Source organism: Mesoplodon mirus (assembly GCF_964341445.2).
Source record: "Mesoplodon mirus genome assembly, chromosome: 8".
NCBI classification, from domain to species: Eukaryota; Metazoa; Chordata; class Mammalia; order Artiodactyla; family Ziphiidae; genus Mesoplodon; species Mesoplodon mirus.
Genome location: NC_138984.1, coordinates 29,996,551 through 30,016,808, shown reverse-complemented (window position 1 = coordinate 30,016,808; position 20,258 = coordinate 29,996,551). Strand labels below are relative to the sequence as shown.

General features: G+C 46.7%; 2 protein-coding genes across 2 annotated transcripts; both read left to right on the top strand.

Annotated features, from left to right (window-relative positions):
- Positions 1–3,291: 3,291 nt before the first annotated feature.
- Positions 3,292–7,572, top strand: LOC309809201 (histone lysine demethylase PHF8-like). The gene has a single exon (XM_082630104.1). The coding sequence runs from the start codon at positions 3,419–3,421 to the stop codon at positions 6,464–6,466; it is 3,048 nt and encodes a 1,015-aa protein (XP_082486230.1). The 5' UTR covers positions 3,292–3,418; the 3' UTR covers positions 6,467–7,572.
- An 8,555-nt stretch (positions 7,573–16,127) lies between these two features.
- On the top strand, positions 16,128–19,825 carry LOC309809450 (histone lysine demethylase PHF8-like). The gene has a single exon (XM_082630514.1). The coding sequence runs from the start codon at positions 16,296–16,298 to the stop codon at positions 19,338–19,340; it is 3,045 nt and encodes a 1,014-aa protein (XP_082486640.1). The 5' UTR covers positions 16,128–16,295; the 3' UTR covers positions 19,341–19,825.
- The last annotated feature ends 433 nt before the right edge of the window (positions 19,826–20,258 follow it).

Genomic DNA, 20,258 nt, shown 5'->3' with positions numbered 1-20,258 from the left:
ACATATGTTCCCATATCTCTTCCCTCTTGCGTCTCCCTCCCTCCCACCCTCCCCATCCCACCCCTCTAGGTGGTCACAAAGCACCGAGCTGATCTCCCTGTGCTATGCGGTTGCTTCCCACTAGCTATCTATTTCACGTTTGGTAGTGCATCATTGTATTCTTACCAGCATTTTCTGTTTCTCAAGTGTGCAATGTTTGGTGAATAATATGAAAACTTCTGTTTTTAAGGTAAAGAAGTTAACATCTAAGAAAATAAAGATAAACAGCAGTGGAGTTATGCCAATTTAGCGTTAAAGTTGAATTTATTCCATGCACCGTTTTCCATCAGGTCACATTGCCTTATGGGATTGACTTTGGTGATTGCTTGCCCAATAGCCATTCCCAACTCCCTGGACAAAGTACTTTACTGTCTTACACTGGAGCTCTTTCCCTCAGACTTACTTGTATCTATAAATGACCATGTAACATCTTTGTAGTCCACGAATTAAGACTTAGTCCACTGATGAAGGTCATAGAAATGCTTTTACTTTCTTGATTAAAAAATAGCCGATGTGTGGGGACTTCCCTGGTGGCACAGTGGTTAAGAATCCGCCTGCCAATGCAGGGGACACTGGTTCGAGCCCTGGCCTGGGAAGGTCCCACATGCTGTGGAATAGATAAGCCCGTGTGTGACAACTTCTGAACCTGTGCTCTAGAGCCTGCGAGCCACAACTACTGAGCCTGCGTGCCACAGCTACTGAAGCCTGCATGCCTAGAGCCTGTGCTCCACAACAAGAGAAGCCACTGCAATGAGAGGCCTGTGCACCGCAATGAAGAGTAGCGCCCGCTCGCCGCAACTAGAGAAAGCCCGTGTGCAGCAACAAAGACCCAACACAGCCTAAATAAATAAATGAATAAACTAACACATAAGTTAATTAATAGAAAAATATAACAGATGTGGCTGGGCTGAAACAACCCTTTCACCTACTTCCTGCCTTGAATGTAGATGTGATGTTTGGAGCTGCGGCAACTAACCTGTGAGTCCAAGGAAAGGTTAAGGGAATCATAGAAACATGGGCCTGATATCCTTGGACCACTGAACTAACATCAGCAGCCACATGTTTCCAGGTTTCTTATTAGGTAAGAAAAATAAACCCCTTTTCATTTAAGCTAATATATATATATATATATATATATATATATATATATATATATATATATATATATGTATATATCTGTATGTACATATATATGTATATATATGTATATACATATATACTTAGGTTTTCTTTTACTGGTAGCTTAATGAATTCCTAGTTAATACACCATGTTACAAAAAATGATCTCAAACTAGATTTCGAATGTTTCCCTTTTTCCAACGACTGAACATGAAAATCCTGTCACTGGATGAGCAATGTTTTTTCCCTCAGGGGAAATGATTTTATACTTTTATGCTTAACTTCTACTTTTAGATTATAGTCTTTTCATCAAAAACCCCATTTCAGAGGATGTGTCCATAATCACATCAAAGCAATATTTCCATTCAGTAAAAGCATGATTTAAAAAAACAAGGGGGGGCACCAAATAAAGAAAAAAAAAGAAAACTCTAAATTGGCTGACGGACATTTTGATTTCTTTTTCCAGTCATGAAAAAGAAATTTCATCAGTGCAAAGTTGACTGATGACACTCACTACTCCAGCCTCGGGTTCAAAATGAGACTATTCTCATAAATAAATTCAAGCAATATTAGTTAAGAAGTTATATGTGTGTTGGGCTCTAAAGCTGAGAGTAGTCAGACATGATTCCCTGTCTGAAAGAGCTTGCTGCTGGTTAGGGTAGGAGGGGGATGGGGAGGAGAGACAGATAAGCATACATAACAAATAGAATATAGTAAGCATATAATGGAAGTATGCACAAAATTGTTTAGGAATCTAGAGCAGAGTAGACTAACTCCCCTAGACACACACAAGTCAAGGAAAAGTTTCTCATCCCAGGAGCCCTTCTCATACTGTAAGATGTTTTATGCCTTCAACATATAGGTCTATGTCCTTATTTGTCCTTTCACAGATGTTTTCTTCTTGGCAGAAGTCCTTAAGTGTCAGTGGACCTCGGCTTTCTGAGCTGTAAATCCCTCTGCTCCACCTATTATGTTGAAGTAGAGATTATATGTTGTTTTTTGATATATGTTGTTTTTTTCCATCATAACTGAAGCCTTAGGGAAAAAAACTTCCTATTGCTAAAAGCTTAGATCTTGTCATTGTTGCCGTGGTATGTAAAACAAATAGAAAACAAATCACTTGTAGTCTCCTTTGGAAATGAGTAGCCCAAAAGATGGGACAATTCTGAAAAGCCAATACTTACAGTAGTCACTCTTAAAGTGCTGGGGTTATTGCAAAGACATACACTCGTCTCTTGACAAAGCCACAGGAATCCCTATGGGCTTTGCAACCTACTGGAAAGAATGGGCAAAAGATGAATGTATCTTGAGAAGTACCCTAGAAAGGAACCACCACTAAACGTGTTATCATACCCATAGTATTTTCACTTGTATAAGTAGGAAAACTATGAATGAACCATTCTTGTATTCCCGAGTAGCTTTCCTTTTCTGCACATTTTAGAATCAATGTCCAATATCATCTGACTACTTACTTCAACTTGTCCTTATGAATTTGATGACACTTAAAGACTGACTAATCCATTTATCCCAATGGGCATTCCAGGCAATTGTCCTTGTTTATTGCCATCTTCAAATGATGGAAAAGCATTAAAAAAAATGAGAGAGATTGACTACTCTGAATTGCCCATCACCGCCACCGGGCTTCTCCCGGCGATTTTTCGGGCTGTTTTTTTCTCCAACCGGGCCGCCGGTTCATCTCCTTCCTCGTTGGTTTGCTCGCGGCGATCTCCTGCCGGCCCAGCGACGCCGCCGCTTGCCTGTTCGTCAGGCGGCCGCCGGCCTAGGCCCGAGCCGCGGGCTCCAGTAGGCCCTGACGGCCGGGCCCGGGGCAGAGCTGTGGAGAAAGCTGCCCTGAAGCACCGCTGGGCGGCCAGGGCCGCGCGACCCAGCGGGTGGCTCGAGAACAAGGCGAGAAAGGTTCGCCGCGTTGCCATGACGATCTCAGAATTCGGTGCGCGTCGCCGAACCTTCGCTGAGCGAGGCGCTGAGCAGCTCCGGAGCGAGCCTGGCCGCCGGGCGCTTTGGTGGGACTGAGCTCCGCGGGCGTGAGGAATCCCTGCGGCTTTGCGGATGAGGAGGTCCCTGTAGGGTTCCGGACCGAGTACGTTCTTGTCAGGTTTGGGGCGTGAGGAGGTTCCTGTCAGTTTGAGAGGCGTGAAGAGATTCTCCCTTCGTGCAGAGAGAGTGCGTGCTGCCGCCTCCCGCTCCCTTTGACGCTGAGAACCGGGCCCACCGCAGGACGCTCCAAGGCCAGGCGAAGATGGCCTCGGGACCGGTGTATTGCCTCTGTCGGCTTCCTTACGATGTCACCCGCTTCATGATCCAGTGTGACATGTGCCAGGACTGGTTTCATGGCAGTTGTGTTGGTGTTGAAGAGGAGAAGGCTGATGACATTGACCTCTACCACTGCCCCAATTGTGAGGTCTTACATGGGCCCTCCATCATGAAAAAACGCTGTGTATCTTCAAAAGGCCATGATACACACAAGGGGAAGCCAGTGAAGACGGGAAGCCCTACGTTCATTCGAGAGCTTCGGAGTAGGACCTTTGACAGCTCAGATGAAGTGATTCTGAAGCCCACTGGAAGTCAGCTGAGCGTGGAATTCCTGGAAGAGAATAGCTTCAGTGTGCCCATCCTGGTCTTGAAGAAGGATGGGTTGGGGATGACGCTGCCCTCACCATCATTCACTGTGAGGGATGTGGAACACTATGTTGGTTCTGACAAAGAGATTGATGTGATTGATGTGACCCGCCAGGCCGACTGCAAGATGAAGCTTGGTGATTTTGTGAAGTATTATTATAGCGGGAAGAGGGAGAAAGTCCTCAATGTCATTAGTTTGGAATTCTCTGATACCAGGCTTTCTAACCTTGTGGAGACACCCAAGATTGTTCGGAAGCTCTCATGGGTGGAGAACTTGTGGCCAGAGGAGTGTATCTTTGAGAGGCCCAATGTGCAGAAGTACTGCCTCATGAGCGTGCGGGATAGCTATACCGACTTTCACATTGACTTTGGTGGCAGCTCGGTCTGGTACCATGTGCTCAAGGGTGAGAAGATCTTCTACCTGATCCGCCCAACAAATGCCAACCTGACTCTCTTTGAGTGCTGGAGCAGCTCCTCTAACCAGAATGAGATGTTCTTTGGGGACCAGGTGGACAAGTGCTACAAGTGTTCTGTGAAGCAAGGACAGACACTTTTCATGCCTGCAGGATGGATCCATGCTGTGCTGACCCCCGTGGACTGCCTTGTCTTTGGAGGGAACTTCTTACACAGCCTTAACATTGAAATGCAGCTCAAAGTCTATGAGATTGAGAAGCGGTTGAGCACAGAAGACCTCTTCAGGTTCCCCAACTTTGAGACCATCTGTTGGTATGTGGGAAAGCATATCCTGGACGTCTTTCGAGGTTTGCGAGAAAACAGGAGACACCCTGCCTCCTACCTGGTCCATGGTGGTAAAGCCCTGAACTTGGCCTTTAGAGCCTGGACAAGGAAAGAAGCTCTGCCAGACCACGAGGATGAGATCCCGGAGACAGTGAGGACCGTACAGCTCATTAAAGATCTGGCTAGGGAGATTCGCCTGGTGGAAGATATCTTCCGACAGAACGTTGGGAAGACAAGCAATATCTTTGGGCTGCAGAGGATCTTCCCAGCCGGCTCCATTCCCTTAACCAGGCCAGCCCATTCCACTTCAGTATCCATGTCCAGGCTGTCACTGCCCTCCAAAAGTGGTTCAAAGAAGAAAGGCCTGAAGCCCAAGGAATTCTTCAAGAAGGCAGAGCGAAAGGGCAAGGAGAGCTCAGCCTTGGGGCCTGCTGGCCAATTGAGCTATAATCTCATGGACACATACAGTCATCAGGCACTGAAGACAGGCTGTTCCCAGAAAGCAAAGTTCAACATCACTGGCACCTGCTTGAATGACTCAGATGATGACTCGCCAGACTTGGCCCTGTTGACGTCTAATGGCAGTGCCAAGAGAGTAAAGAGCTTATCCAAGTCTCGGCGAGCCAAGATCGCAAAGAAGGTAGACAAGGCTAGGCTGATGGCAGAACAGGTGATGGAGGATGAATTTGACTTGGATTCAGATGATGAACTGCAGATCGATGAGAGACTGGGAAAGGAGAAGGCGACTCTGATAATAAGACCAAAATTTCCCCGAAAGTTGCCCCGTGCGAAGCCTTGCTCTGACCCCAACCGAGTTCGTGAACCAGGAGAAGTTGAGTTTGACATTGAGGAGGACTATACAGCAGATGAGGACATGGTAGAAGGGGTCGAAGGCAAGCTTGGAAATGGGAGTGGAGCTGGTGGAACTCTTGATCTGCTCAAGGCCAGCAGGCAGGTGGGGGGACCTGACTATGCTGCCCTCACCGAGGCCCCTGCCTCTCCCAGCACTCAGGAGGCCATCCAGGGCATGCTGTACATGGCCAACCCGCAGTCCTCATCATCCTCGCCAGCTACCTCCAGCCTGCAGGCCTGGTGGACCGGGGGGCAGGACCGAAGCAGTGGGAGTTCCAGCAGTGGGCTGGGCACAGCGTCTAGCAGTCCTGCTTCCCAGCACATCCCAGGGAAGTGGCCCATCAAGCGGCCATCATACTGGAGAACCGAGAGCGAGGAGGAGGAGGAGAACGCCAGTCTCGATGAACAGGACAGCTTGGGAGCATGCTTCAAGGATGCAGAGTATATTTACCCTTCTCTGGAGTCTGACGATGATGACCCTGCTTTGAAATCTCGACCCAAGGAAAAGAAGAATTCAGATGATGCTCCATGGAGTCCTAAAGCCCGTGTGACCCCAACTCTACCGAAGCAGGACTGTCCTGTGCGTGAGGGGACCCGGGTAGCTTCCATTGAGACAGGCTTGGCTGCAGCAGCTGCAAAGTTGGCGCCGCAGGAGCTACAGAAGGCCCCAAAGAAGAAATATATCAAGAAGAAGCCTTTGTTGAAGGAGGTAGAACAGCCTCGCCCTCAAGAGCCTAATCTCAGCGTGGCAGTACCAGCCCCAACTCTGGCCACTACACCCCAACTTCTCACCTCCTCCTCGCCCCTGCCTCCCCCTGAGCCTAAACAAGAGGCCCTCTCAGGAAGTCTTGCTGACCATGAGTGTACTGCTCGTCCCAATGCCTTTGGCATGGCCCAGGCAAACCGCAGCACCACACCCATGGCCCCTGGTGTCTTCTTGACCCAGCGGCGCCCTTCAGTTGGCTCCCAGAGCAATCAAGCAGGACCAGGAAAGCGTCCCAAAAAGGGCCTGGCTACAGCAAAGCAGAGACTCGGCCGTATCCTGAAAATCTACAGAAATGGCAAAGTGCTTCTGTGATCCCCTTTGTGTCCTGCCCCTCACCCCTTCACCCCCATTGCCTTCTCCGTTGTCAATTCTCAGGGCACTCCTGGATCCTACCTGCCCCGGACAAGGTGCTGAGGCGCATTGTCCTGCTTTCTTGGAACTGACCAAAGGCATGGACTCTCCCACGGGCCCCTTCACCTACTCCCTCAACTCCCTTCCCTGCTTCCACTGGAGCATCCTGCCCTCCTTTTCCATATCTCTGAGTAGCCAGTAAATGGGAGAGGTTTCCAGCTGACTAGAGCCCTCTTTTCTGCTGCCCCAATCCATTTCCCTTTCACCAGCTTTGTCTGCCCTTTACTGTCATCCCCACTTAAAGCTGGAAAGCAGGATGAGGAGAGGCATGAGGAGAGCCTGGGCCCCTCGGTATTTCCCTGGTCATGAAGTGGGAGGCCCAGTGCTCAACACTTTCTGCGGCTCCAGCCCTGTCTCCAGAAGCCTGCCCACCTCTGCCCATTCTCCTGCCTCCTCTTAGCCCAATGGATGTGTCCCACTCAAGCCTTGTTCCTGGCAGAAGCCTCTGGCCTCTGCCGCCTCTTGCCAAATGCTTCATGGAAATAAGGAGGAGGGCCCAGAGTCTTCGTACTGCCCCACCGTGGGCCATTTCCAGAGTGGCCTAGAAAGGCCATGGGCTGACTTCATTCATCCTTGGGAAGAAGAGAGATTCCTGTCACTTCTCAAGGTGGGGAGAGGACCAACACCCAAGACTTTGACTGAGACTTTGTAGCCCATTGGAGGAAAGAACTTTTGGGTGGCCACAGATGAAGCCACCTCTGCCAGGGTGAGCTCCAGGGATTTGCCTAGAGTTTGAGGTGCTACAGAACATTATCCACATAGCTTTGGCTGGGCTCCAGGAGGCAAAGACCATCTCCCAAACGCCTTGAAAGCATCTGCCACTGAAGCAGATAGCCCTTGCTCTACGGCCTGATCCCTTCACCCGTACCACAGAGCACAGCCTGGACCTTCTGGAGAGGATGTGGCAGGACAGCTCACCCCAGGTTCTCCATCAGGAGCCTCCCTGCTTCTCTCCCCACCTTGAGGTCTTGGTCTGAAGAAGACTTCAGAACTCACATCTTCACTCCTGGACCTTTACACTCCCAGATGTCAGGTGGACGCTCAAGCAGAGTGCTGATGTGGGGGGAGCCCGAGCCTAGGAGCGGAGATGCCCACCTGTAAAGGAGCAGATCATCTGAACCTCCCACCCCCTCTTCCCTTTGTGAGTGTTTCTGTTGTCCAGACAGTGCCCACCCCCTCCCTCCCCCTCCCCCAGCTCCCTCCACCTCCACCTGTCTTGCCTCCCTGGTGACCTGGACTGGATGGAGAACGTCTCCCTCTCTCCATCTCGGCACTGCCCAAGTGGAGGGCTTCATTGTCTTCTACCCCCCACTTTAACTTCACCTCAGTTTTCCCAGTGCTTCTGGGGAACTTAACAGCTACCGTGCAGGCCACAGGGAATATGTGAGGCTTCCCTGGTCGTCTTCGTGTCTCCAGTTTGTCTTTCTTTTCTCCACAGCCCGACATTTACTCTCCTTCCTTGGAATCAGGGGTCCCTTAGCCCCATATCCTTTTCCTATCTTGGGGGCCCCAGGGGCCGAGCAGTCCTCCATCTATACACACCAAAGGCAAAAAAGCCTGGCTACCTCCCCCTTAGCACGTGAGGTTCCCACTCCCCTCCCCTCTGTTTCTGCCCAGCTTTGCTTTTCTTGGGGATTTCAAAGCAACAGTGGGTAGTGAGGGGAGGGAAGGAGGGCAGCCCGTTTCCCTGTGTAGGCAACTGCCTGACTAGGCCCTGACTGCTGTAACCAAGACCAGGACCCCAGCCCTTCTGCCCATTAACACCCTCCTCCCCTTGATCTTTCAAAGGCAGCTAATTGCTAGCATATCCCCCCTGGTTCCAGGCCTCTTTCCCTTCTGTTTCTTCATTAAAAGTTTTGTGGAGCTGAAACCCAACCTCCATTTGACTGGGTTTCTGATTAATTTAGTTGGGCTCTCAGAGCTGGCTGTTTGTTGTTTTGTGTTTTAAATGAAAAGCAAGTTTACCCTCAGATTTACGCTTTTCCAAAGAGGCTAATGTGCTTTTTTTTTTTTTTAATGTTTCAGGTTCTAAGTGAAGTGAGTTGGGGAGGGGTTGGGAGTGGCTGTAACCAAGGTTTAGAACATGATGACAGAGTTACCACTGGTCTCCAATCCCCAGCACAGAGCTGGGGCTTGGATAGGGGGCAGGGAGAGAGGATTTCTATTCACCTTTAATATATTTTTACAAAAAAGCAATTTAAAAACAAGCCCACCGCTTCTGTACATGTCTAAATATATTTTTAGAAGTGGGTAGGATTGTGAATTTCTGATGCAGGGCCTTTTTATAAACAGGTTAGAATAGCATCATACAGACTGCTCTGTTGGTTTTGTTTCCCCTGTTTTTTTCTTATGTTGTGTTACTAATGTAATTTATATATATTTTTTAGATCCTCCCTTTCCTATAGAGATAAAAGTGATTTATCTTGGCAAAAAAAAAAAAAAATGAGAGAAAGTAATTATTTTTACAATCTGATCCTAAATGTTAAAGAAGCACCCTATTCTTAAAGGCTGGCCCCATCATTTGCAAATTAATGCACTGCTGAAGATGCAAAGTATCTATATAACTGCTCTCAAATTTCATGAAAATTAATCGGAAGTCCTTTTAAATGTCTTTGAGAATTGCTTCAAGTGGCAAAAATCAGAAAATCTACCCATGGGTCACATCAGCTAATTGCTATTTACTTCTCCACTAGTCATTCTTTCAGCCTAGTCTGCAAGCGCACAAAACGGAAACAACTCTCCGGATGACAAATGCCAGTCAAACCAGTTATTTAGCGTCATGTCATTTTAAAGGACCCGTTGGTTTCCTGAATATTTTTTAACAAGTCAGAATGATGACGTAATGGATTGATTCCAGATGTAACTTGTTAAAATTATTCTATCAGTAAGTTGTACCTGCCATATGCTCCCTCCCAGTTGGTATTGGGGAGCCAATAGGGGAATAAGGATAGACTAGTGTGAAGAGAATAGAGGGTGACAGTCAGTGTATGTGTTTGTACAAGCACACTGTTTAGGACAGATACATGACAATGTGTAAAGCTAAGTGTTGGAAAAAGAACCATGTTCTACTATTCTTACCAACTAACTTACTCAAGGAAATTCCCTTAGCAGCAAACTGGGGGGAAAGAGGAGAATAAATGTGAGACCATATATATGAAAATAATGTTTGGTAAAATGTAGGTGCTAATCAAATGTGTGTCATTGTTAGAGAGAGGCTAGCCTGTGGAAATGAAACCACAGGGTAAGATATCAAACTAAGCAAAGTTATGTGTTTAACAGAGTATTAAATCTTTCATTAAAGTGGTTTGATGGTGGCTTTCTTTTTATCGAAATGCAAGAATTAGTGTGCCATTTTCCTCTTGCAATTATTAGTAAGGTTCAGATTAAAGATACATATTTCTTTCCAAGAATCTCTCCAAATTGCCCTAAGCAAGGGATTCTAAATGTATGTTACAACAGAATATATAGTTTTTAAGATCTTCTAAATAAACATATTCATAAGATGACTACTTAAATTTCAAGTGCAAGTTGGTAAATTGTCTTTAAGAGAAATGTTTAATCAAAGCATTATTTTCTAGACTGGCACTATAAAAAGTTTTACTAAAGGTCAAAACTCCCAGTCCCAAGTAATTATATCGTCAAGAAAAGAAAAAAAGTAAATGAGCAGACACTAGCTAGGCTTTTTAAAATATATATTTTTAAAGTCTTTATACATATATATGTATAAAAATATATATTTTTAAAGAGTTGTCCTAGGATTTCTGGTTGGGACGGCAATGTCACACACCCTCAGCTGCTATAAAGCTGGGGTGACCATTTCAGTTTATTATCTTATTATACTTATATCTTATTATTACTTACTATAGGACAGCTGGAGCCCAACTACACTGGTCTTTACCTTCACTTCGCTTCAGCCACTCACTTCAGAGGCTGTGCTCAGAATACAGAGCTGCTCCACCTCTGAAATCTGAAGCCTGAATATCCCTCTTCCCGACTAGTACCTTTCAGTGTCCCCTTTCTTCCTCCTCTTACACGTGTTTTTTCCCTTCAACAGGGCTTCCGTTTTCTTCATTTCCAACCAGTCTTTTGTCTCTCTACCCCTCGTCTCTTCTTTTTTTCTAACCTGTGTATACCCTTGATTCCTTTGCATCCCTCTCCTTTGTCAGCATTTGCCCAAAAAAGTTCTAACACAGGATCAGTATAATCATGACCGTTCTTTTCTCCTACATTCAGTCAGATGAGCACTGAAGGAGAAAAATAATAACTAGCATTTAACAAACACTTTGCTACCTGCAGCACCATCCTAAGTGCTTTGCATGTATGAACTCATTTTATCCTCACTAGCCACAGGGAGATTTTTGCCCATTTTACACACAAGAAAACGGTTTCTTAAGGGTTAAGTAACTTGTACAAAGTATTACATCAAATAGAAGACACCGTCAATTGTAGACATCTCATTATCTGAGAAAAGCAAAAGAAAAGATTGCAATTCTGATTGTAAGGTGCCTTCAGTTGATAGATAAAACCTGATTTCAGTGGTGTTAAATGTGAAAATTTCCATCTAAGAATCCACCAAATATGACACACGAGGGAGATATGGTGCAAGACCAGGCAGTTTGGAGCTTCGTCCATATGCTATCCTGCCTCATAAAAACCAAACAAGCATGCAAAATGGATGCGGTGGATGGACCCTCCTATCTCACTGTCCTGACCTCACTCCAGAGAAGAACAGGGATGAGACTGGTGATAAAAGAGAATAGTGACTGTTGTCATCCTTAGAGGGACTGGATTTCAGGGTAGGGTGTGGTATGCTTGTGATTTCCTTCCTTGTTTTATTAGCACTGATTAAACGACTAGGTGGTCTAATGGAAGACATCCTAAATAACCAAAAAATTCTACTCTTTTTGGTGAGTGAATTTTTGCGTCATTTGTTTTCTGTACGGAATGAAACCATGAGCTTAAAGGTCTTTTCTAAAATAACTTCCATAGATGATATGGACTTATAAATTTTTTTTTACTTGAAATTTAAGTAAACAGGGATTAAGCGTAATCCTCTTTTCTTTTCTTCCTTGTTTTTGCGGTACGCGGGCCTCTCACTGCTGTGGCCTCTCCCGTTGCGGAGCACACGCTCCGGACGCGCAGGCTCAGCAGCCATGGCTCACGGGCCCAGCAGAGCCGCGGCATGTGGGATCTTCTGGGACTGGGGCACGAACCCATGTCCCCTGCATCGGCAGGTGGATTCTCAACCACTGCGCCACCAGGGAAGCCCAATCCTTTGTTCTTGATATAATCTATCAGTCCGTTGGCCTTTTGTATGCGAGTATGTATTTATTTATTCAACTACTTATTTATTTAAAGTCCTATAAATATATCTATGAATCTACTACTCAGTGTGATAATTAGAGCATTGACAGTAGTTAACATTACCTGGGAAACTTTTCCATCTTATCCATTGGACTCTTCACTCTTCCCTTCTAATGTAATTACTACCTTGACTCTTATAATAATCATTTCATTGCCTTTTGAAAGCATACCTAGTTTTATAGTTTTACATATTTCTAATACACATGTTGTTTGGTTTTAGTTATTTTAACTTTATAAAAAGGGTATTGAAATTTTATGTATAATCTTAGGAGACTAATTTTTTCTTCTCAATATTATATTTATAACACCATACATGGTGTTCCAACTAGCTGTACTTCATTTTAACTCCTGTGATAACCAATTGGGTGAACATACTACAGCTTATTTATTTATTTATTCCCTACTTTTTTGGCATTTGAAGAGTTTCTGGGTATTTTCCATACGAATGGTATCTCTGTAAACATTCTTATATATATATTTATTAGTGGACAAGTGAAAGAATTTCTCTGGTGTTTATACTGAGGGGTGTAATTGCTTACTCCTGGGGTATATCAATGTTTAAGTCCTTTCTACAGTGATTGTACCACTTTTAATCCTTAATTTCAATAATTTTCTAAACTCCAGGATTTTAAGACATTTATTCAATGAATAGATTATTACCACAAATCATAGAATAATAAATTGGTAAAGCAGAAAAGAATTTTGAGATCATCCATTTGGACCCATTTAATTTGCAGAGAACATTGATATGTAGGAGAGTTGAAATTATTTGCTCAAAGTTCTAGAAAGAAGGGGCTTTCAGATCTATCACCAAGTAGATTATGCAACCATCATTGTATCCTTTTTATTTTTAACATCTTTATTAGAGTATAATTGCTTTACAATGGTGTATCAGTTTCTGCTTTATAACAAAGTGAACCAGTTATACATATACATATGTTCCCATATCTCTTCCCTCTTGCGTCTCCCTCCCTCCCACCCTCCCCATCCCACCCCTCTAGGTGGTCACAAAGCACCGAGCTGATCTCCCTGTGCTATGCGGTTGCTTCCCACTAGCTATCTATTTCACGTTTGGTAGTGCATCATTGTATTCTTACCAGCATTTTCTGTTTCTCAAGTGTGCAATGTTTGGTGAATAATATGAAAACTTCTGTTTTTAAGGTAAAGAAGTTAAGATCTAAGAAAATAAAGATAAACAGCAGTGGAGTTATGCCAATTTAGCGTTAAAGTTGAATTTATTCCATGCACCGTTTTCCATCAGGTCACATTGCCTTATGGGATTGACTTTGGTGATTGCTTGCCCAATAGCCATTCCCAACTCCCTGGACAAAGTACTTTACTGTCTTACACTGGAGCTCTTTCCCTCAGACTTACTTGTATCTATAAATGACCATGTAACATCTTTGTAGTCCACGAATTAAGACTTAGTCCACTGATGAAGGTCATAGAAATGCTTTTACTTTCTTGATTAAAAAATAGCCGATGTGTGGGGACTTCCCTGGTGGCACAGTGGTTAAGAATCCGCCTGCCAATGCAGGGGACACTGGTTCGAGCCCTGGCCTGGGAAGGTCCCACATGCTGTGGAATAGATAAGCCCGTGTGTGACAACTTCTGAACCTGTGCTCTAGAGCCTGCGAGCCACAACTACTGAGCCTGCGTGCCACAGCTACTGAAGCCTGCATGCCTAGAGCCTGTGCTCCACAACAAGAGAAGCCACTGCAATGAGAGGCCTGTGCACCGCAATGAAGAGTAGCGCCCGCTCGCCGCACCTAGAGAAAGCCCGTGTGCAGCAACAAAGACCCAACACAGCCTAAATAAATAAATGAATAAACTAACACATAAGTTAATTAATAGAAAAATATAACAGATGTGGCTGGGCTGAAACAACCCTTTCACCTACTTCCTGCCTTGAATGTAGATGTGATGTTTGGAGCTGCGGCAACTAACCTGTGAGTCCAAGGAAAGGTTAAGGGAATCATAGAAACATGGGCCTGATATCCTTGGACCACTGAACTAACATCAGCAGCCACATGTTTCCAGGTTTCTTATTAGGTAAGAAAAATAAACCCCTTTTCATTTAAGCTAATATATATATATATATATATATATATATATATATATATATATATATATATATATATGTATATATCTGTATGTACATATATATGTATATATATGTATATACATATATACTTAGGTTTTCTTTTACTGGTAGCTTAATGAATTCCTAGTTAATACACCATGTTACAAAAAATGATCTCAAACTAGATTTCGAATGTTTCCCTTTTTCCAACGACTGAACATGAAAATCCTGTCACTGGATGAGCAATGTTTTTTCCCTCAGGGGAAATGATTTTATACTTTTATGCTTAACTTCTACTTTTAGATTATAGTCTTTTCATCAAAAACCCCATTTCAGAGGATGTGTCCATAATCACATCAAAGCAATATTTCCATTCAGTAAAAGCATGATTTAAAAAAACAAGGGGGGGCACCAAATAAAGAAAAAAAAAGAAAACTCTAAATTGGCTGACGGACATTTTGATTTCTTTTTCCAGTCATGAAAAAGAAATTTCATCAGTGCAAAGTTGACTGATGACACTCACTACTCCAGCCTCGGGTTCAAAATGAGACTATTCTCATAAATAAATTCAAGCAATATTAGTTAAGAAGTTATATGTGTGTTGGGCTCTAAAGCTGAGAGTAGTCAGACATGATTCCCTGTCTGAAAGAGCTTGCTGCTGGTTAGGGTAGGAGGGGGATGGGGAGGAGAGACAGATAAGCATACATAACAAATAGAATATAGTAAGCATATAATGGAAGTATGCACAAAATTGTTTAGGAATCTAGAGCAGAGTAGACTAACTCCCCTAGACACACACAAGTCAAGGAAAAGTTTCTCATCCCAGGAGCCCTTCTCATACTGTAAGATGTTTTATGCCTTCAACATATAGGTCTATGTCCTTATTTGTCCTTTCACAGATGTTTTCTTCTTGGCAGAAGTCCTTAAGTGTCAGTGGACCTCTGGCTTTCTGAGCTGTAAATCCCTCTGCTCCACCTATTATGTTGAAGTAGAGATTATATGTTGTTTTTTGATATATGTTGTTTTTTTCCATCATAACTGAAGCCTTAGGGAAAAAAACTTCCTATTGCTAAAAGCTTAGATCTTGTCATTGTTGCCGTGGTATGTAAAACAAATAGAAAACAAATCACTTGTAGTCTCCTTTGGAAATGAGTAGCCCAAAAGATGGGACAATTCTGAAAAGCCAATACTTACAGTAGTCACTCTTAAAGTGCTGGGGTTATTGCAAAGACATACACTCGTCTCTTGACAAAGCCACAGGAATCCCTATGGGCTTTGCAACCTACTGGAAAGAATGGGCAAAAGATGAATGTATCTTGAGAAGTACCCTAGAAAGGAACCACCACTAAACGTGTTATCATACCCATAGTATTTTCACTTGTATAAGTAGGAAAACTATGAATGAACCATTCTTGTATTCCCGAGTAGCTTTCCTTTTCTGCACATTTTAGAATCAATGTCCAATATCATCTGACTACTTACTTCAACTTGTCCTTATGAATTTGATGACACTTAAAGACTGACTAATCCATTTATCCCAATGGGCATTCCAGGCAATTGTCCTTGTTTATTGCCATCTTCAAATGATGGAAAAGCATTAAAAAAAATGAGAGAGATTGACTACTCTGAATTGCCCATCACCGCCACCGGGCTTCTCCCGGCGATTTTTCGGGCTGTTTTTTTCTCCAACCGGGCCGCCGGTTCATCTCCTTCCTCGTTGGTTTGCTCGCGGCGATCTCCTGCCGGCCCAGCGACGCCGCCGCTTGCCTGTTCGTCAGGCGGCCGCCGGCCTAGGCCCGAGCCGCGGGCTCCAGTAGGCCCTGACGGCCGGGCCCGGGGCAGAGCTGTGGAGAAAGCTGCCCTGAAGCACCGCTGGGCGGCCAGGGCCGCGCGACCAGGGCCGCGCGACCCAGCGGGTGGCTCGAGAACAAGGCGAGAAAGGTTCGCCGCGTTGCCATGACGATCCCAGAATTCGGTGCGCGTCGCCGAACCTTCGCTGAGCGAGGCGCTGAGCAGCTCCGGAGCGAGCCTGGCCGCCGGCGCTTTGGTGGGACTGAGCTCCGCGGGCGTGAGGAATCCCTGCGGCTTTGCGGATGAGGAGGTCCCTGTAGGGTTCCGGACCGAGTACGTTCTTGTCAGGTTTGGGGCGTGAGGAGGTTCCTGTCAGTTTGAGAGGCGTGAAGAGATTCTCCCTTCGTGCAGAGAGAGTGCGTGCTGCCGCCTCCCGCTCCCTTTGACGCTGAGAACCGGGCCCACCGCAGGACGCTCCAAGGCCAGGCGAAGATGGCCTCGGGACCGGTGTATTGCCTCTGTCGGCTTCCTTACGATGTCACCCGCTTCATGATCCAGTGTGACATGTGCCAGGACTGGTTTCATGGCAGTTGTGTTGGTGTTGAAGAGGAGAAGGCTGATGACATTGACCTCTACCACTGCCCCAATTGTGAGGTCTTACATGGGCCCTCCATCATGAAAAAACGCTGTGTATCTTCAAAAGGCCATGATACACACAAGGGGAAGCCAGTGAAGACGGGAAGCCCTACGTTCATTCGAGAGCTTCGGAGTAGGACCTTTGACAGCTCAGATGAAGTGATTCTGAAGCCCACTGGAAGTCAGCTGAGCGTGGAATTCCTGGAAGAGAATAGCTTCAGTGTGCCCATCCTGGTCTTGAAGAAGGATGGGTTGGGGATGACGCTGCCCTCACCATCATTCACTGTGAGGGATGTGGAACACTATGTTGGTTCTGACAAAGAGATTGATGTGATTGATGTGACCTGCCAGGCCGACTGCAAGATGAAGCTTGGTGATTTTGTGAAGTATTATTATAGCGGGAAGAGGGAGAAAGTCCTCAATGTCATTAGTTTGGAATTCTCTGATACCAGGCTTTCTAACCTTGTGGAGACACCCAAGATTGTTCGGAAGCTCTCATGGGTGGAGAACTTGTGGCCAGAGGAGTGTATCTTTGAGAGGCCCAATGTGCAGAAGTACTGCCTCATGAGCGTGCGGGATAGCTATACCGACTTTCACATTGACTTTGGTGGCAGCTCGGTCTGGTACCATGTGCTCAAGGGTGAGAAGATCTTCTACCTGATCCGCCCAACAAATGCCAACCTGACTCTCTTTGAGTGCTGGAGCAGCTCCTCTAACCAGAATGAGATGTTCTTTGGGGACCAGGTGGACAAGTGCTACAAGTGTTCTGTGAAGCAAGGACAGACACTTTTCATGCCTGCAGGATGGATCCATGCTGTGCTGACCCCCGTGGACTGCCTTGTCTTTGGAGGGAACTTCTTACACAGCCTTAACATTGAAATGCAGCTCAAAGTCTATGAGATTGAGAAGCGGTTGAGCACAGAAGACCTCTTCAGGTTCCCCAACTTTGAGACCATCTGTTGGTATGTGGGAAAGCATATCCTGGACATCTTTCGAGGTTTGCGAGAAAACAGGAGACACCCTGCCTCCTACCTGGTCCATGGTGGTAAAGCCCTGAACTTGGCCTTTAGAGCCTGGACAAGGAAAGAAGCTCTGCCAGACCACGAGGATGAGATCCCGGAGACAGTGAGGACCGTACAGCTCATTAAAGATCTGGCTAGGGAGATTCGCCTGGTGGAAGATATCTTCCGACAGAACGTTGGGAAGACAAGCAATATCTTTGGGCTGCAGAGGATCTTCCCAGCCGGCTCCATTCCCTTAACCAGGCCAGCCCATTCCACTTCAGTATCCATGTCCAGGCTGTCACTGCCCTCCAAAAGTGGTTCAAAGAAGAAAGGCCTAAAGCCCAAGGAATTCTTCAAGAAGGCAGAGCGAAAGGGCAAGGAGAGCTCAGCCTTGGAGCCTGCTGGCCAATTGAGCTATAATCTCATGGACACATACAGTCATCAGGCACTGAAGACAGGCTGTTCCCAGAAAGCAAAGTTCAACATCACTGGCACCTGCTTGAATGACTCAGATGATGACTCGCCAGACTTGGCCCTGTTGACGTCTAATGGCAGTGCCAAGAGGGTAAAGAGCTTATCCAAGTCTCGGCGAGCCAAGATCGCAAAGAAGGTAGACAAGGCTAGGCTGGTGGCAGAACAGGTGATGGAGGATGAATTTGACTTGGATTCAGATGAACTGCAGATTGATGAGAGACTGGGAAAGGAGAAGGCGACTCTGATAATAAGACCAAAATTTCCCCGAAAGTTGCCCCGTGCGAAGCCTTGCTCTGACCCCAACCGAGTTCGTGAACCAGGAGAAGTTGAGTTTGACATTGAGGAGGACTATACAGCAGATGAGGACATGGTAGAAGGGGTCGAAGGCAAGCCTGGAAATGGGAGTGGAGCTGGTGGAACTCTTGATCTGCTCAAGGCCAGCAGGCAGGTGGGGGGACCTGACTATGCTGCCCTCACCGAGGCCCCTGCCTCTCCCAGCACTCAGGAGGCCATCCAGGGCATGCTGTACATGGCCAACCCGCAGTCCTCATCATCCTCGCCAGCTACCTCCAGCCTGCAGGCCTGGTGGACCGGGGGGCAGGACCGAAGCAGTGGGAGTTCCAGCAGTGGGCTGGGCACAGCGTCTAGCAGTCCTGCTTCCCAGCACATCCCAGGGAAGTGGCCCATCAAGCGGCCATCATACTGGAGAACCGAGAGCGAGGAGGAGGAGGAGAACGCCAGTCTCGATGAACAGGACAGCTTGGGAGCATGCTTCAAGGATGCAGAGTATATTTACCCTTCCCTGGAGTCTGACGATGATGACCCTGCTTTGAAATCTCGACCCAAGGAAAAGAAGAATTCAGATGATGCTCCATGGAGTCCTAAAGCCCGTGTGACCCCAACTCTACCGAAGCAGGACTGTCTTGTGCGTGAGGGGACCCGGGTAGCTTCCATTGAGACAGGCTTGGCTGCAGCAGCTGCAAAGTTGGCCCCGCAGGAGCTACAGAAGACCCCAAAGAAGAAATATATCAAGAAGAAGCCTTTGTTGAAGGAGGTAGAACAGCCTCGCCCTCAAGAGCCTAATCTCAGCGTGGCAGTACCAGCCCCAACTCTGGCCACTACACCCCAACTTCTCACCTCCTCCTCGCCCCTGCCTCCCCCTGAGCCTAAACAAGAGGCCCTCTCAGGAAGTCTTGCTGACCATGAGTGTACTGCTCGTCCCAATGCCTTTGGCATGGCCCAGGCAAACCGCAGCACCACACCCATGGCCCCTGGTGTCTTCTTGACCCAGCGGCGCCCTTCAGTTGGCTCCCAGAGCAATCAAGCAGGACCAGGAAAGCGTCCCAAAAAGGGCCTGGCTACAGCAAAGCAGAGACTCGGCCGTATCCTGAAAATCTACAGAAATGGCAAAGTGCTTCTGTGATCCCCTTTGTGTCCTGCCCCTCACCCCTTCACCCCCATTGCCTTCTCCGTTGTCAATTCTCAGGGCACTCCTGGATCCTACCTGCCCCGGACAAGGTGCTGAGGCGCATTGTCCTGCTTTCTTGGAACTGACCAAAGGCATGGACTCTCCCACGGGCCCCTTCACCTACTCCCTCAACTCCCTTCCCTGCTTCCACTGGAGCATCCTGCCCTCCTTTTCCATATCTCTGAGTAGCCAGTAAATGGGAGAGGTTTCCAGCTGACTAGAGCCCTCTTTTCTGCTGCCCCAATCCATTTCCCTTTCACCAGCTTTGTCTGCCCTTTACTGTCATCCCCACTTAAAGCTGGAAAGCAGGATGAGGAGAGGCATGAGGAGAGCCTGGGCCCCTCGGTATTTCCCTGGTCATGAAGTGGGAGGCCCAGTGCTCAACACTTTCTGCGGCTCCAGCCCTGTCTCCAGAAGCCTGCCCACCTCTGCCCATTCTCCTGCCTCCTCTTAGCCCAATGGATGTGTCCCACTCAAGACTCGTTCCTGGGAGAAGCCTCTGGCCTCTGCCGCCTCTTGCCAAATGCGTCATGGAAATAAAGAGGAGGGCCCAGAGTCTTCGTACTGCCCCACCGTGGGCCATTTCCAGAGTGGCCTAGAAAGGCCATGGGCTGACTTCATTCATCCTTGGGAAGAAGAGAGATTCCTGTCACTTCTCAAGGTGGGGAGAGGGCCAACACCCAAGACTTTGACCGAGACTTTGTAGCCCATTGGAGGAAAGAACTTTTGGGTGGCCACAGATGAAGCCACCTCTGCCAGGGTGAGCTCCAGGGATTTGCCTAGAGTTTGAGGTGCTACAGAACATTATCCACATAGCTTTGGCTGGGCTCCAGGAGGCAAAGACCATCTCCCAAACGCCTTGAAAGCATCTGC